Consider the following 18,917-nt stretch of genomic DNA (forward strand, 5'->3'; position numbering starts at 1 on the left):
CCGACCTGAACGTGAGGCTTTGGAGACCTACATCAAGGAGTCCCTAGCTGCTGGTCTCGTTCGTCCCTCGTCATCACCCCCTGGGGGCAGGATTCTTCTTTGTGGGTAAGAAGGATGGCTCTCTTCGACCGTGTATTGATTATCGGGGGTTGAATGACATCACGGTCAAGAACAAGTATCCCCTGCCCTTGATGAGTTCTGCCTTCGACTCCTTACAGGGTGCTACGGTGTTCACCAAGCTAGACCTACGCAATGCGTATCACATGGTCCGGATCAGAGAGGGGGACGAGTGGTTGACGGGTTTCAATACACCGATGGGTCACTTCGAGTATCAGGTGATGCCGTTTGGACTGACCAATGCTCCAGCGGTATTCCAGAGTATGGTGAACGACGTCCTGAGAGATATGATCGGTCTCTTTGTGTTTGTTTACCTGGATGACATTCTGATCTTCTCGAAGGAACCTTCCGACCACGTCCAGCATGTCCGGCAGGTTCTGCAGCGATTGTTGGAGAATCGCCTGTTCGTGAAGGCCGAGAAGTGCGAGTTTCACGCCCACACGACATCCTTTCTCGGGTACATCATCTCCAGGGGAGAGATTAGGATGGACCAGGAGAAGGTTAGAGCGGTTCTGGAATGGGCCCAGCCCGGTACGAGATTGCAGCTCCAGAGATTTTTGGGGTTTGCGAATTTCTACCGCAGATTCATCCGGGATTACAGCCGTGTGGCCGCTCCGTTAACTACCTTGACTTCCAGTATCAGGACCTTCAAGTGGAATCCGGAGGCGGATCGAGCGTTTCTGGATTTGAAGAGGCGATTCACCAACGCACCGATTCTCTCTCAACCGGACACGGCCCGTCAGTTCGTGCGTTGAAGTGGACGCGTCTGATGTGGGAGTTGGCGCCATCCTGTCGCAGCGATGCTCCACGGACAGTAAACTCCATCCCTGCGCCTACTACTCTCGTCGCCTTTCGCCTGCGGAGAGGAATTACGATGTGGGTAACCGGGAGCTTCTCGCGGTGAAACTTGCCTTGGAGGAGTGGCGCCACTGGTTGGAGGGGGCGGAGCAACCGTTTATTGTCTGGACTGACCACAAGAATCTTGCTTACGTGCAATCGGCTAAACGTCTCAACTCCCGTCCAGGCCAGGTGGGCGTTGTTTTTCGGACGATTCAAGTTTTCCCTGACGTTCCGACCTGGATCTAAGAACGGCAAGGCGGACGCCTTGTCCCGGATGTTCTCCAAGACGGAGGAGAGTGGGTCCAAGACCGAGACAATTCTCCCCCGGAACTGCGTCGTGGGAGCAGTTATGTGGAAGATTGAGGAGGAGGTGCTGGCGGCCCCTTCGGACTCAGCCCGGTCCCGGTAACGGTCCACCCGGTCGGTTGTTTGTGCCTGAGTCGGTTCGTCCTGCTGTCCTCAAATGGTTCCACGCCAGCAAGATGGCTTGTCACCCTGGCGTGGCTCGGACAATGGCGTTTCTTCGCAGACGTTTTTGGTGGCCTGCCATGGCCGAGGATACTCGGGGTTTTGTTGCTGCCTGTCCAGTGTGTGCGCAGAATAAGAGTACCAATCGGCCCAGCTCTGGACTACTTCACCCCCTTCCTATTCCCCGGCGACCATGGTCGCATCTGGCCCTGGACTTCGTCACTGGGTTGCCCGCTTCTGAGGGGAACACGGTCGTTCTGACTATCGTGGACAGATTCAGCAAGTTCGCCCACTTTGTGCCAATTGCCAAGCTTCCCTCTGCCTCGGAGACGTCCGAGATCCTGGTTAGGGGAGGTTTTCAGGGTCCACGGTTTGCCCAGTGATATCGTTTCCGACCGTGGCCCTCAGTTTACCTCTGCTGTCTGGAAGTCCTTCTGTTTGGCCATTGGAGCTACAGTCAGTCTCACATCTGGTTTTCACCCCCAATCCAATGGTCAGGCGGAGAGAGCCAACCAGAAGATGGAATCCACGCTACGCTGCCTGGTCTCTTCCAACCCCACCTCCTGGGTCTCTCAGTTGCCTTGGGTTGAGTATGCCCACAATACTCTCCCCTACATCTGCCACTGGGATGTCTCCCTTCCAGTGCCTGTATGGCTACCAACCTCCCCTGTTCCCTTCTCAGGAGAAGGAGCTCTCAGTGCCTTCTGTTCAGGCCCATATTCGTCGTTGCCACCGGACCTGGCATCGGGCCAGAAAGGCACTCCTTAGAGTTTCGGACCGGTATCAGCTCCAGGCGAATCGTCGCCGGATCCCCGCTCCCACCTATACCATCGGAGATAGGGTCTGGTTGGCCACACGGGATCTTCCGTTACGGACTGAGTCTAGGAAGTTGTTACCGAAGTTCATTGGTCCGTTTGTGGTGGAGAAGGTGATCAATCCAGTGGCAGTTCGACTCAAACTACCGAGGACGCTCAGAGTCCATCCCACCTTTCATGTCTCCTGCCTCAAACCTGTTTTCCTCAGTCCTCTGTTGCCTCCTCCGCCTCCTCCTCCTCCTCCTCGGATGATCGGAGGTGGTCCTGCCTACACGGTGCGACGCATCATGGATTCCAGACGGCGGGGCCGGGGTTTCCAGTATCTCGTGGACTGGGAGGGGTATGGTCCTGAAGAGAGGAGTTGGATTCCGCGGCGACAGATCCTAGATGCTGACCTCATCCGTGACTTCTACCGCCTCCATCCTGGCGCTCCGGGAGTCCGCCCGGTGGCGTTCGTCGGAGGGGGTACTGTAACGATCCCGGCAGTCTGAGTCGGGTCCTGTCTGTGGACTAGTTTTTCTGTTCGTGATCTCCAGTTTCCCGAGGGTTCGGGAACGCTCCGGGGAGCTCTCTTGATTTCCGCACCTGCATCCCATCAGCAATCTGCACACCTGGTCCTGATCATCACCCTTCTTAGGCTCTGGCTTAACATCCATTCCCTGCCGGATCGTTAGCCATGAACAGTAGGTTTACCAGAGTATCAGTCTTAGAGCCTAGCGTTAGTTTTGTTGTTTTTGCACCTTGTTGGTTTGTTGCTTACTTACCCCCGTTTTGTTCCATCTGCAGTCACCCGTCCGGAACCTTCATCCAACCTCTGCCTGGTGGTCGGCGGCTGCCGACCCAGGATGGGATCAACCACTGCACCCCCAACAACTAATCAACGCCGCCCGCTCTGTTCCCTGGATTATTCAGCATCACTCTTGAATTTGTAAATAAACACTCACCTTCGTTTCAACTTACCTTGTCCTGGTCTGCTTCTGGGTTCTGGCTTAGCAACTCGTGACACAGTCAGCCCTTTCAGGGCCTCCTGCTGCTTCGCCAACCACACCGTGTGCCCCCCAAAATTTTTTTATTGGGGCTGCCTCTCGGGCTCCCTTTGCGGTCTTGAACTACGATGTCGCCATTGATCCTTTCCTGTCTGGGCTTCTTCCTTCGCCCAGGGTCCCTTACCGGCCAATATCTCCTCCCATGTCCAGAATGTCTTCCCCACCTGTGTCCAGCATGTCTGCTCCTCCTGGCCACGCTGCTTGGTCCGTTGGTGGTGGGATCTTCTGTCACGCTCGTTGATAGATGGCTCGGACCAAGGTGCAGCATGGTATGCAAACATTTTAATAAATCAACTGAATACAGATCAAAATACAAACGAACGTAAAGTTCTGCAGGCTACGCAGCTGCTAACCAGAAACAAGATCCAACAAACTAAGGTGGGAAAAAGGCTATCACGAAATTGGGGAGAAAAAGGGGGTAAAATTACCAACAACAGCAAAAAAAACTGGAATAGGGTGGTGGATTTTTTATTAGTGTAGGGTTATATGGTAGCGTATTCGTTTATTAATTTTTAATTGTTTCCCTTTTCCCTTTTTCCGCGCAAAGTATAAGGGATTTATACCTGTGGCATATTGTATCAGAGGGCACGTGACCACTTAGGTGAAGTGCAGCCCGCGCAGAGGAGTGGGAGGACAGGAGATCCCAGGTCAATGCACGACGCTTGTATGGCTCCGGTTAACTTGAATAAAGAAGAACATACACTACTGGTCAAAAGTATTAGAAGAACTACTCATTCAAGGGTTTTTCTCTATTTTTACTATTTTCTACATTGTAGAAAAACTATGAAATAACACATATGGATTAATGTAGTAACCAAAAAAGTGTTAAGCAGAAGATAGCCCTATTTGGTAAAAGACCAAGTCATATTAGAACAGCTCAAATAAGCAAAGAGAAACGACAGTCCATCATTACTTTAAGACATGAAGGTCAGTGAATACGGAAAATGTGAAAGTTTCTTCAAGTGCAGTCGCAAAAACCATCAAGCGCTATGATGAAACTGGCTCTCATGAGGACCGCCACAGGAATGGAAGACCCAGAGTTACCTCTGTTGCAGAGGATATGTTCATTAGAGTTACCAGCCTCAGAAATTGCAGCCCAAATAAATGCTTCACAGAGTTCAAGTAACAGACATTTTGACATTTTAGTAATTTAGCAGACGCTCTTATCCAGAGCGACTTACAATTAGTGAGTGCATACATTTTTCATACTGCCCCCCGTGGGAACAGACACATCTCAGCATCAACTGTTCAGAGGAGACTGTGCAAATCAGGCCTTCATGGTCAAATTGCTGCAAAGAAACCACTGCTAAAGGACACCAATAAGAAGAAGAGACTTGCTTGAGCCAAGAAACATGAGCAATGGACATTATACAGGTGGAAATCTGTCCTTTGGTCTGGAGTCCAAATTAGAGATTTTTGGTTCAAACCGACGTGTCTTTGTGAGACGCGGTGTGGGTGAATGGATGACCTCTGCATGTGTATTTCCCACCGTAAAGCATGGAGTTGGAGGTGTTATGGTGTGGGGATGCTTTACTGGTGACACTGTCTGTGATTTATTTAGAATTCAAGGCACACTTAACCTGCATGGTTACCACAGCATTCTGCAGCGATACGCCATCCATCTGGTTTGGGCTTAGTGGGACTATCATTTGTTTTTCAACAGGACAATGACCCAACACACCTTCAGGCTGTGTAAGGGCTATTTGACCAAGAAGGAGAGTGATAGAGTGCTGCATCAGATGACCTGGCCTCCACAATCCCCAACCTCAACCAAATTTAGATGGTTTGGGATGAGTCGGACCGCAGAGTGAAGGAAAAGCAGCCAATGTGCTCAGCATATGTGGGAACTCCTTCAAGACTGTTGGAAAAGCATTCCAGGTGAAGCTGGTTGAGAGAATGCCAAGATTGTGCAAAGCTGTCATCAAGGCAAAGGGTGGCTATTTGAAGAATATATTTTGATTTGTTTAACACTTTTTTGGTTACAACATGATTCCATATGTGTTATTTCATAGTTTTGATGTCTTCACTATTATTCTACAATGTAGAAAAACCCTGGAATGAGTAGGTGTGTCCAAACTTTTGACTGGTACTGTATGTTTTAAAGAACAGTTGTTTTCTTTAGTATTTCTTAGACAATAAGATACAACAATACACCAGTCTAGTGGGTGGGGGTAATGCAACATTTATTGGATGCCAACCGCCGTTAAACCTCATCGAAGAAGAAGAAGACCCGGAAGTACTTTTTTTTAGTGTTGTTGACGAGACGGTGTTCTTCACAGCGGTGATCATTGAATCGCATCAGTATTTCTGATTATTGCGTTACATTTGTGTCTTCAGAAATATATTTTTAAGCAGTTAACGTTTAGCTAAACAGAACAATTATACACAGTACTCGTGTCGAAACGAGTATTTTATTTGACAGGACTACATAAGCCGAGTGCCAGCTAACTAGCTAGTTGTCATTCTAAAATAAATAAAGTAGCTAGCTAAACCTAGGTAGTTAATCTGAAGGACATCATATTACACAATCAATTATGGCAGTTGTCAACGAAGGCGCATTGAAGAAAATGCTCAAGGTAAGCAACGATTCTACCAAACTAAATGTGTTTGCTAACATTGTTAGCCTTTCGGCTAGCTAAGCGCGCTAGCTAGTGGTAGCTAGCTCTAAAGAGCCTCTACAAATATTTGTCTAACGTTATATAGCTACCAAATAACTAGTGTTAGGATTAGACAATTAGAACATATTTATAACGTGATTTTTAACGTATAATGTTTGATAACTTATGATTATAGTTAATGTTAACGTTACCTAGCTAGTGTTTTCTAGCCAGATAACTAACGTCAGCTAGCTGGCTATTTACCTGGCTTAACCAATCACTAGGCTGGAGACATTACATTTTTAACAACGCTTTTTTAATGATAAAAACTAGTTAATTGCATCCGCCGTGGAGCCCAGTTTCATAATATTACCACATGTCCCAGCTGATTGTCGTAGTTTTGAAGTAATCACGAAAAAACAGACCTTATTTAGGTAATTTTTCACCCTGCTAGTTCCTATTAGTTCTATTGAACACCGTACGGACTCATTTACATTTACGTCATTTAGCAGACGCTCTTATCCAGAGCGACTTTCAAATATACTCGCCTTCAGAACGTTCTACTCCCGGTAGTTAAAACGTCAACAACAACAAAAAATTACTCATCCCATTGTTTTCTATAGGTGAAATATAGGTATTTCTGTCTATTTCGCAAAATGTCTCGCAATGTGTATATTTAGATTTTTTTCAAGTTGGACACCATTTTAATCAGGAGAATCTCCTCTTTATGTAAGTCTGGGCAGCGAGCTAGGTTGTCATCGATCACTAGACCAGAAAAATTCCGAAGTTTTCATTTTTTCCCCCTACTTCCTCATTACGCAGACATACGCACAGTTGACACCATCGAGGTGCAGATGTTTACTTTCTACACGAGTTTTTTTTCTTTCAGTTTCGTCATAAGAACAGATTGCATTGGTAATATGAAAAGTGATACATTTTTTGGTGCCATTTTAGGCGAAATTGAATTCTAAGCAAAGTTCCAGTCAAAATAGGTTTGGCGAACGTTCGATTCAATTCATTTGCTATGGGCTCGCGCTAGTGTTCCAGTTTAGCCAACGTTCTATTGCCGTTTTTCAGCCTTGGGTGAATTTTGAGTCGTTCTATTGTCCAGACTACAATCACTGCCTTAAGACATTGACATTCAGCAACATTAAATCACTCATATTTCCACTGTTCAGCAATACAAATACAGGGACCTGACTGTTCGTGAGATAACCAACGTCATCTCCCAGTACAAGGACCTGAAGCCTGTTATGGATTCCTATGGTAAGAACGAAATTGGGGAGAAAAATGGTTAAGAAAAAAATAACGTGTACAGTACATGGTTCACCGCAGTGTCCCATATCACATAAAACGTGTTATTGTATGCTTGTCTGATTTGTTTTATTGAGTGGATATTTTCTGTCCTCAGTTTTCAATGATGGCTCCACTAGAACTCTGATGAGCTTAACAGGAACAGTGCCAGTCAGCTACAGAGGTAGGCTAAGTTTGGTGGTATATCACTATCGATCTGACAAAAAAAGTAATGACAAGGGTCGTGTTCATAGGCACCAAACAGAGAGGGACTACCTGAACTTGTCCAATAAGAAACACTAATTTCCATTGTCTGTTTCAAACATTTTCTGTTGTGTGTCCTGATTAACAAGACCCTATTGTACCCGTTCTGAGATTGTGTCAATATAGAAGTATTTGCTATTTGAGCAACTGTCTGTTTCACAAGGCCTTATATATTTTCCTCCTCTCACCTCTTGTCCATTAGGAAACATATATAACATCCCAGTGTGTCTATGGCTGCTGGACACCTACCCCTACAACCCTCCCATCTGTTTTGTGAAGCCCACCAGTGCCATGATGATCAAGACGGGCAAACACATTGACGCCAACGGCAAGATCTACCTGCCCTATCTGCACGAGTGGAAACATGTTAGTAACAGCGTCGTCCCCAGTGTTGTAGTGTAGGCTATATTATACAGTTTTTTTCAGAGTGTGAAAAACAAATTAGACGCACAATCTATTACTCTTCATTTATTGCTGAACCAATGTCTCTGTACCTAGTTTCCGATGGATCTCACACGGATAATATGGAATAGGGAAACAAAATGAATGTTGGACTGCTTTAAAGGGGAAATATACAGTTCAAACAATAACAAAATCACCCGCCACTGTTTTGGGAAAAAGCTGAGGGATGGAGCTTGAGAAATGTAACCACTCAAATTCATAGACTGAGCTCTGCATGCAAGGACTGAACATCCATGATATCAAAATTATACTTTTAAACATGTTTAGTGGCTATACAGTATTTGTTTACAATTACATTGGAATAAAACTAGCTAGCATATTTTGGGTTCTGATGGGGTTCGATAGTTGAACTAAGCTCAGGGTATATCATTAATTTAAAAGTCCCAACATTTTATGTAACAATCACAGATTGCCCCTTTAACAGGGCTCCAGACTGCAGCCATTTAGTCACATTTTGAGACCCTTTGAATTGGCTGTGCAAGTTATATTTTTAGTTAGGGCTGGGAATTGCCTGCGACCTCCAGATACGGTATCACGATACTTGGGTGCCGATGTGTATTGCGATTCTCACGATTCTATATGTATTGCAATTCGATATTGCGATTTGATGTTCCAGTATGTCTGCTACAGAGAGACAAAGACCATTAGAAAACTAGTTTTGATCAGTCAGAGAAATAAAAGTGCTGAAAACATGTTGGCTCACTATTTAAAACCGTAAATACTCCGCTAACATCAAGGCGGTGACCCGATCCTGTAGGTTCATGCTCTACAACCTTCGGAGAGTACGACCCTGCCTTACACAGGAAGCGGCACAGGTCCTAATCCAGGCACTTGTCATCTCCCGTCTGGATTACTGCAACTCGCTGTTGGCTGGGCTCCCTGCCTGTGCCATTAAACCCCTACAACTCATCCAGGACGCTGCAGCCCGTCTGGTGTTCAACCTTCCCAAGTTCTCTCACGTCACCCCGCTCCTCCGCACACTCCACTGGCTTCCAAGACCATGGTGCTTGCCTACAGAGCTGTGAGGGGAATGGCACCTCCTTACCTTCAGGCACTGATCAGTCCCTACACCCAAACGAGGGCATTGCGTTCTTCCACCTCTGGCCTGCTGGTCCCCCTACCTCTGCGGAAGCACAGTTCCTGCTCAGCCCAGTCAAAACTGTTCACTGCTCTGGCACCCCAATGGTGGAACAAGCTCCCTCACGACGCCAGGACAGCGGAGTCACTGACCACCTTCCGGAGACACTTGAAACCCTACCTCTTTAAGGAATACCTGGGATAGTATAAAAGTAATCCTTCTACCCCCCCACAAAAATATATAAATAAATAAATAAATAAAAATGAAAGAAGAACTAAAAACTAAAACAATTGATAAAATTTTTTTAAAAAATTGGTAAGTGGTTGTCCCACTGGCTATCATAAGGTGAATGCACCAATTTGTAAGTCGCTCTGGATAAGAGCGTCTGCTAAATGACGTAAATGTATATTAAAGAGAGGAGGGTCTCAGCGTTCTGTAGGTAAAAAAATTTTTTCTCAAAATATCTGATAGGGCTTTGAAATACGGAGCTCACAAATTTGCGCATCGGCCATTGCGAGTGCACTAGGCCTCATTGCAACGTTTTTTGGGGGTCATTACATTTACTGTTAGATTAATACATGGCCACTAGCAGTAGGAGTTATATTTATAAAAAAAGAAACGTCCCTTTGTCAGGACCCTGTCTTTCAAAGAAAATTCATAAAAATCCAAATATCTTCATTTTAAAGGGTTTAAGCAATGTTTCCCATGCTTGTTCAATGAACCATAAACAATTAATGAACATGCACCTGTGGAACGGTCGTTAAGACACTAACAGCTTACAGATGGTAGGCAATTAATGTCACAGTTATGAAAACTTAGGACACTTAAGAGGCCTTTCTACTGACTCTGAAAAACACCAAAAGACAGATGCCCAGGGTCCCTGCTCATCTGCGTGAACGTGCCTTAAGCATGCTGCAAGGAGGCATGAGGACTGCAGATGTGGCCAGGGCAATAAATTGCAATTTCCGTACTGTGAGACGTCTAAGACAGCGCTACAGGGAGACAGGACGGACAGCTGATCATCCTCGCAGTGGCAGACCACGTGTAACAACACCTGCACAGGATCGGTACATCCGAACGTCACACCTGCGGGACAGGTACAGGATGGCAACAACAACTGCCCGAGTTACATCAGGGACGTACAATCCCTCCATCAGTGCTCAGACTGTCCGCAATAGGCTGAGAGAGGCTGGAGGGCCTGTTGTAAGGCATGACCTCACCAGACATCACCGGCAACAACGTCACCTATGGATACAAACCCACTGTCGCTGGACCAGACAGGACTGGCAAAAAGTGCTCTTCACTGACAAGTCGCATTTTTTTCTTACCAGGGGAGATGGTCGGATTTGCGTTTATCGTAGAAGGAATGTGCGTTACACCGAGGCCTGTACTCTGAATCGATTTGGAGGTGGAGGGTCTGTCATGGTCTGGGGCGGTGTGTCACAGCATCATCGGACTGAGCTTGTTGTCATTGCAGACAATCTCAATGCTGTGCGTTACAGGGAAGACATCCTCCTCCCTCATGTGGTACCCTTCCTGCAGGCTCATCCTGACATGACCCTCCAGCATGACAATGCCACCAGCCATACTGCTCGTTCTGTGCGTGATTTCCTTCAAGACAGGAATGTCAGTGTTCTGCCATGGCCAGCAAAGAGCCCGGATCTCAATCCCATTGAGCACGTCTGGGACCTGTTGGATCGGAGGGTGAGGGCTAGGGCCATTCCCCCAGAAAATGCCAGGAACTTGCAGGTGCCTTGGTGGAAAGGGTGGGGTAACATCTCACAGCAAGAACTGGCAAATCTGGTGCAGTCCATGAGGAGGAGATGCACTGCAGTACTTAATGCAGCTGGTGGCCACACCAGATACTGACTGTTGCTTTTGATTTATTTTGACTCCCCCTTTGTTCAGGGACACATTATTCAATTTATGTTAGTAACATGTCTGTGGAACTTGTTCAGTTTGTCTCAGTTGTTGAATCTTATGGTCATACAAATGTTTACACATGTTAAGTTTGCTGAAAATAAACGCAGTTGACAGTTAGAGGACGTTTCTTTATGTTTTGAGTTTCCACTTCCTCAGGTGGTGAAATAGTACCAATTGAATTAGGCCTGTACATAATAATAGTGAACCTAAAGATGAAGGCAAATTTAATCTCTTCTGTAGCCCTATTTTGACAATAACGTATAACAAAAATAGGCTAATTGTCAACCCGAAAATTCATGACAATCACTGGATTAGGTTTGCATATAAAAATATTTGGAATCTTGCATTCCTGCTTGGACATGTTAGATCAAGGGCGTCAAACTAATTCCATTGAGGGCTTAGTATCTGCGGGTGAGGGGAGTTCTTTACTAATTAGTGACATAAATTCATTAATCAAGTACAAGGGAGGAGCGAAAACCTGTAGACACTCGGCCCTCCGTGGAATGAGTTTGACACGTGTGTTAATGTAACGTATTTCTTGCATATCATATCAGTAGTCTATTACACTTCTCAATAGGGATGCGAATTTCGGTCAATTTTGCTGCCGACTAACTGACCCTCATTAACTGGTCAACAAACAGCAAACATTTTTTCAAGCTTAGGCCCAAAATAAGCCCATAGAAATGCATTGGACTTATTTTGGACAGATTTTGGCGAGAGTGAAACCTTTTGCTTCACCTCTTCCTCTCTGATACTATGCATGCATACAAGGACTGGACATTTTTCATTTAGGAGCTTAATGGAAACATGCAACAATAGCAAGCCTATTGTCTTACAGTCAAACGGCTATAGCATATTATACAACGGGTGGGTGTAATCCTGGATGCTGATTGGTTTAAACCGCAAGTTACCACCGGCTAACCCACAAGTTACCACCGGCTAAAGCTATGACGTTGAAATGCCTATTTACTCTATTCCACTGTCTCATCAGCCCAACCAGGCAATTTATAAACTTGATCTCCACTATAAAAAGCATCTAGATATTATCTCACATTTCTTTTAGACTAACATTTAGTTTTCAATAGCAGAGATTTGTATAAACCTTGCGGTCTGTCTCTCCAACATTTGCAACATTGTTTCAATATTGCAATTCGATCTCCAGCTGTCCATAGTAATGAATGTGGCGGGAGTCGGGAATAGACAGACAGGCAGGCAGCGTTTCTCAGCCAGTCTAAATCATGAATCAGCTAGCATCATTTTTATTGATGTATACAAAGTAATATCAATAGAAAACAGGTAAATCAAAATGAAATGCAGCAAGTTTGCGGTCTTTCCAGCTTCAGTTTGAAGTGAATGTGTTAGCTGTGTCGTTGGCTAGCTCCTCTGAACAACAGTGTCCTGACGAGAGAGCACAGTTTCTATGCCTGGCGAATCATTAGAAACTCATTAGCTAATTGTTATGAATGGGTACCAACCTTAGATTTGTGTCGGGACTATATCCCGTGGAAGGATGAAATAGTATGAATAAATTCATCAAAATAACGTTTTTAATGAAAATATGTCAATCATTATTTCAATATGTTGGTAACCCGTTGTATAAAAGTGATAATGCCCTCAAAGCTGTTGTTTGGAGGATATATTGGCACGGTTTCTCCAAACACTGGCTTCGAGGGCATAATCACTTAATTATTAAACATGCAACTCTTATAATGAAGAAGCTAATAAAAAGTAGTTTTCAAACATTTGCCAAAATGCAATGTTGAAAACAACGTTTTAAACAGCGCATCTAATGCGAGAAATTCCATATGTGACAGAGATTAAAATCTCCATTATACATTTAGAAAGAGAAGGAATCTAATAGCAACTACTATGATGTGTTGCTAATATGACTAGGATTGTGCCTTTGGCTTCTGGACAACAAAATAAAGTTGATATGAAAACCAATAGAAAAGGAGAGAAATGCTGGTTAATGGCATGAGGAAGTCTTTATAAAATCATTGCCTCCACATTTCTATGGATTGATTTTCGCAAGGCTACTTTGAAGCAATTGGTAAGACAAACCTCATTATTTGAAGTAAAGTAAAAAGTTTAGGTTTCAAACAATTATACTGACTCAAGCTCTCATTGCTAAGTGGTGGGTGACGCGCTGATAGTCAACAGTAGTCAGGCTATAGCCTATGCATCCGAATGGGAGGCGCACTTTGAGTTGAGATCGAGAAATAAAAATAGCTCCTTTTTAATCGTGGCCACCAAAGTTTTTAACACGCGATTGCGTTTAGAATTATTATTTGTTGCGCAATGACTGGGCTTACAAAAGCAGGTTTCCCCCCAGTTGACTAGAGGCTTTTTGAGGAGCTACTCTCGCGCTGTCTGACAGGTGGTTGGCAATTCCGGTCCTCGAACTAGGCTCTGTATGCTGTGTGTGATAAATCAAATGCATGAGGACTAACGAAAATACACATGCGCCAATTTAATTCCCCCAAATTATGCAAATTAACCTATAGATCGATAAGCATGACCGGTCAAATGTATTTTCTCCTGCTAACCGATTTAACGGTTAACATCCTTACTTTTTAATAAAGCATTGCGAATGACTTTCTAAGATAATGAGTCAAATGTATTCTACTGTGTGACACTGCAAAAAATGTTTTGGGGGTGTCATCAAATCTAGGGCCCTATTAAATCTGCTATGCAGAGAACACGGATGGAGTCATTTAAAACGGAATTCAACAATATTCAAAAATGTATTGAACTTTGTAGGGAATCAACTAAATGTATTGGAACATTTATTAATTTGCCGAAGTTTATCATAAGAAATGAACAGTGCATCAGTGAGTTGTATTTCCTGCAACTTTCTGAAGAAGCAATGAGACTTCCCCCTGTCTATGTGCGGTGCTAACGTCTAGCACTTTGTGTAGATGGAAAGGTTTTCCCAAAAACCTCAATTAAATGTTGACTACAAAGTAGCATATGCTTACCTGGCAGAATGAGATCACAAAAACTCTGATAAACAACAGCCTCTTGCTAGGTGCACACTGGAATTAAACTAAACCCTACAATCTAAATTTCGAAAATAATTTCCCGATGTGGTTTAAGCATTGTTGTGGATGTGGAACCTCCAACTTAGTTGTTTGCAATATTTTTTTAGAGTGAAAAACAAAAAAGACGGGGGAAAATGGAAACCTGGAAAAACTTAATGGAATGTTGGTTTAAAATCAAAACAATTGTATAGGGCCCTACAAATCATGGGCTGGTGCCATCAACTGACAACAGTTAGTGGTACCAGTGCCACATGTTAGCCCTGCTTTAACAACGTGATGAGATGAGCTCATGTTATCTGTATGAGGTGAAGCCTATCACAGTTGTCCATCTCCATTTGGACAATAAAGTTCTGTTGATTTCTCTCTCCCCAGCCCCAGTCCGACCTGTATGGTCTGATCCAGGTGATGATCGTGGTGTTTGGGGAGGAGCCCCCCGTGTTCTCCCGCCCCACCACACAGGCCCCCTACCAGGCCTTCCAGGCTGCCGGACCCCCCAACCGTAAGTTACCTGTTCAGTATTGCATCGTTTTGTATTCCAGAGCTAGCATTCCTGATTGAACTTGTCAACTAATCATCAAGCCCTTGACTAGTTGAATCGGGTGTGCTAGTTCAGGCCACAAAACTGTGAAATGTCTGGGGGTCTTCAAGGAATGATTTTAGGAACACTGCAGTATGAATAGCATTAATCAGTGCTGTACGGATAGGTCGGTCATTGTAATAATTTGAATTTTGTCTCTGCGTAAACATGAACTCTGTTTCTCCATATAATACGTGAGACTTAGGGCGACATTTTCGTAGTGCAAAAACATTGTGTAAAGTACGAAAATACCATTAACGTCATTATAGTCTTGGCATTGTGATTTAATTTCAAAAGTTTCTTCAACTGTGCATTATAAGCAAGCAATTATTTAACTAGAGTTTAAACTGAGAAATACGTAGTCGCATCTTTTATAAAGAACATTGTTAAAGAAAGGTTTCAAATTAAATCACGCCTCCAGATTATAATGAGGTTTATGGTCATTTTTACGCTTTGTAAAATGTTGCCCTGAATCGTTCTTGCAAACACGTGCAGTTCCTCCTATTGGACTCCAGATGGCATCCACGCACATTGTGAAAGATGGAAAGCTGAGATGACATGTTCAATGTGTAACCTGACCCTCTATTCACAGCATCCTACATGCCAGGTATGCCAGTGGTCTCCCCGTATGGACCAAACCCCAACCCTGGGTAAGATGTCTGTCTGCAAGGCCACAATTTCCTCTAACAGTCTGCCTCTCACAGCCAGTCCCTCTCACTCTCAACGAACCAGTTCTGACATGTTTGTCTTTGGGCTTACATAAGCAACACAGCCACATAGGCATGTCTGTCTGGTTGAATCATCACACTCAATAAACCAATGACTGAAGCAGTTCCCTCTCTTTCAGTGCCCCATATAGTTCAAAAGATGAAATTAGATTACATTAAATTAAGCTTTGATTAACAGCATAGCTGTGTTTTGATGGCAGGATGGCTGTTGGTTGATGATGCAGTGTTTGTTTTCTCTCCAGTGGCTATCCGGGGTACCCATACCCTAGTGCAAACTCGTATCCTGCCACAGCTGGCACTACACACTACACTTCCCAGATTCCTGCCTCCACTGTGGGTATGTATCACACAGCACTGCCTTCTGGATGTTGTAGTTAAATCTCAAGGCTAATCGGAGCTATTGAACTATCAAAGGGAAAAATGCACACACCCCTATGAGAATCACAAAGGTTTTCTGTACTAAATATTGGACACCATTATGAGGTCCCAACACTGCCTTGTATGCACATGTTAGGGCTGTGACGTGTAACCGATAGTTATGGATGAAGACCGTTATGGATGAAGACCGTCCTGAAAATAACTGTAAAAACTGTTGAAATAGGCATACATAATTATATTTGAATGAGTGAGTTTGTGAAGCATACTTCATACTTCAATTACTTATTAGGGGTACAAGCCCCGAAGGGGCTGGAACAATGTTCACTCTAAGCTGAACGCGACCTTGCGCTTCCTCCAGCACTGCCGCTCAGAATAAATGCCATGCCGCGCAGAGACGCAAGAGATAGAACTTCACACTGAGTTCACCCCATTAGTTTGCACTATATATAGATCAATGTTTTTTCTGTGATCGATTCAACATTATATCACCCCCCTTTCAATGCAACAAACCAAAACAACTTCGCAAGATTGAGTCTTTGATGTTGTTGCAGGCAGAGCAAGACTGCAACGGAGAATAATTATATTGGCGGGGGTAGTCCATGAGCGGTCTTTCAATCACCCGCAAGTGAATGCCCTTTTCAAATCAGAGCACAGAGCCGCGCGTGTGCACATTTGTTGATATTCTTTGCTAGTTAGCAAGTTATTAGCCCTGTTATAGATAAGTATACAGTGAGGGGGAAAAAAGTATTTTATCCCCTGCTGATTTTGTACGTTTGCCCACTGACAAATACATGATCAGTCTATAATTATAATGGTAGGTTTATTTGAACAGTGAGAGACAGAATAACAACAAAAAAATCCAGAAAAACACATGTAAAAAATGTTATATTCACTAATTAAAATCAAATCAATTTATAAGTATTTGACCCCTCTGCAAAACATGACTTAGTACTTGGTGGCAAAACCCTTGTTGGCAATCACAGAGGTCAGACGTTTCTTGTAGTTGGCCACCAGGTTTGCACACATCTCAGGAGGGATTTTGTTCCACTCCTCTTTGCAGATCTTCTCCAAGTCATTAAGGTTTCGAGGCTGACGTTTGGCAACTCGAACCTTCAGCTCCCTCCACAGATTTTCTATGGGATTAAGGTCTGGAGACTGGCTAGGCCACTCCAGGACCTTAATGTGCTTCTTCTTGAGCCACTCCTTTGTTGCCTTGGCCGTGTGTTTTGGGTCATTGTCAAGCTGGAATACCCATCCACAACCCATTTTCAATGCCCTGGCTGAGGGAAGGAGGTTCTCACCCAAGATTTGACGGTACATGGCCCCGTCCATCGTCCCTTTGATGCGGTGAAGTTGTCCTGTCCCCTTAGCAGAAAAACACCCCCAAAGCATAATGTTTCCACCTCCATGTTTGACGGTGGGTATGGTGTTCTTGGGGTCATAGGCAGCATTCCTCCTCCTCCAAACACGGCGAGTTGAGTTGATGCCAAAGAGCTCCATTTTGGTCTCATCTGACCACAACACTTTCACCCAGTTCTCCTCTGAATCATTCAGATGTTCATTGGCAAACTTCAGACGGCCCTGCTTTCTTGAGCAGGGGGACCTTGCGGGCGTTGCAGGATTTCAGTCCTTCACGGCGAAGTGTGTTACCAATTGTTTTCTTGGTGACTATGGTCCCAGCTGCCTTGAGATCATTGACAAGATCCTCCCGTGTAGTTATGGGCTGATTCCTCACCGTTCTCATGATCATTGTAACTCCACGAGGTGAGATCTTGCATGGAGCCCCAGGCCGAGGGAGATTGACAGTTATTTTGTGTTTCTTCCATTTGCGAATAATCGCACCAACTGTTGTCACCTTACATTTACATTTTAGTCATTTAGCAGACGCTCTTATCCAGAGCGACTTACAGTTAGTGAATACATATCTTATTTTTTATTTATTATTTTATACTGGCCCCCCGTGGGAATCGAACCCACAACCCTGGCGTTGCAAACGCCATGCTCTATCAACTGAGCTACATCCCTGCCGGCCATTCCCTCCCCTACCCTGGACGACGCTGGGCCAATTGTGCGCCGCCCATGAGTCTCCCGGTCGCGGCCGGCTGCGACAGAGCCTGGATTCGAACCAGGATCTCTAGTGGCACAGTTAGCACTGCGATGCAGTGCCTTAGACCACTGCGCCACTGCGCCACTCAGGAGTTCTTCTCACCAAGCTGCTTGGCGATGGTCTTGTAGCCCATTCCAGCCTGGGAGCCAGAAATCTTTCTGATTGAGAGGGGGTCAAATACTTATTTCCCTCATTAAAATGAAAAAAATCAATTTATAACATTTTTGACATGCGTTTTTCTGGATTTCTTTGTTGTTATTCTGTGTCTCACTGTTCAAATAAACATACCATTAAAATTATAGACTGATCATTTCTTTGTCAGTGGGCAAACGTACAAAATCAGCAGGGGATCAAATACTTTTTTCCCTCACTGTAGGTCAGCAATGGGGATTTACTGCTTCCTGCAAGAGCACAAAACGTGTAGGCTACATTTCAAGCGGTCTTTGAAAAGCCAGGCTTGAATATGCAAATATGTCAATAGGCAGAGGGGTAGCCTACATTGTCTAATTCTCCTCAGAAACCACTAAACCGAATTCTCAGAAACTTGGTATACAGCATTTATAGACCAAGATCTTTAAATTCATTATAAATGAAGTTCATATCTTAAATGCCATGACCGGTTGGGCTTGACATTTTAAAGTCTCTCTTGAAGGGAATGGAGCCCCCTGCTGGCCATGCATCTTAATACTCTACAATGTTTTGTGAAGTGTGCACTTGTCCACTACCAAGATGGATTCAAAAGTATAAAATTGGTGCGAGTACCAGAGATGAAGTTTTGATCCAGACCCAGACAGACTTTCTGAAACCCAGACCAAGGACCACTTTAAATGAGGAAACGACAAGTAAACTCTTAGAATTCAGTACAGTAAGTATAGTTCAATACAGTAAGGTAGAGTATAGCTTTTGTTGAGTGCTCCAACTCCTTTCTGCCTCAAATGAGTCATTTTGGAAGTTTTTCTTGGTAAGGCCTTCTCATGATTTTTGTCGTTGTTGAGCACTCCTCCTTTCCTTTGTTTGCTGAAGCAGAAAGGCCCACCTGAATGTTTACCTATAGTACAGTATAGTGTCGTGGAAAGTTCCACCAGGGACACCTGAAGTCAATATTAAATGAATCATTCTTTATTATCAGCAAGCTGGAGAGGTTCCAACAAACGTAATGCACCAAGTTGTGCACGTTTGTCAG

The 18,917-nt window shown here is 44.4% G+C and overlaps 1 protein-coding gene across 1 annotated transcript in view; it reads left to right on the top strand.

Moving 5' to 3' along the window:
* The first annotated feature begins 5,521 nt into the window (after window positions 1–5,521).
* tsg101a (tumor susceptibility 101a) overlaps window positions 5,522–18,917 on the top strand; it is a 29,202-nt gene continuing 15,806 nt past the window's right edge. Inside the window, exons 1-7 of the mRNA XM_041837613.2 lie at window positions 5,522–5,862; window positions 7,062–7,149; window positions 7,295–7,360; window positions 7,643–7,806; window positions 14,317–14,443; window positions 15,114–15,171; window positions 15,492–15,586. Of these exons, the coding sequence (XP_041693547.1) occupies window positions 5,821–5,862; window positions 7,062–7,149; window positions 7,295–7,360; window positions 7,643–7,806; window positions 14,317–14,443; window positions 15,114–15,171; window positions 15,492–15,586 (640 nt within the window). The 5' untranslated portion in view covers window positions 5,522–5,820. The remainder of the gene's footprint in view (window positions 5,863–7,061; window positions 7,150–7,294; window positions 7,361–7,642; window positions 7,807–14,316; window positions 14,444–15,113; window positions 15,172–15,491; window positions 15,587–18,917) is intronic.

This window comes from Coregonus clupeaformis, chromosome 19, assembly GCF_020615455.1.
Source record: "Coregonus clupeaformis isolate EN_2021a chromosome 19, ASM2061545v1, whole genome shotgun sequence".
Lineage (NCBI taxonomy): Eukaryota > Metazoa > Chordata > Actinopteri > Salmoniformes > Salmonidae > Coregonus > Coregonus clupeaformis.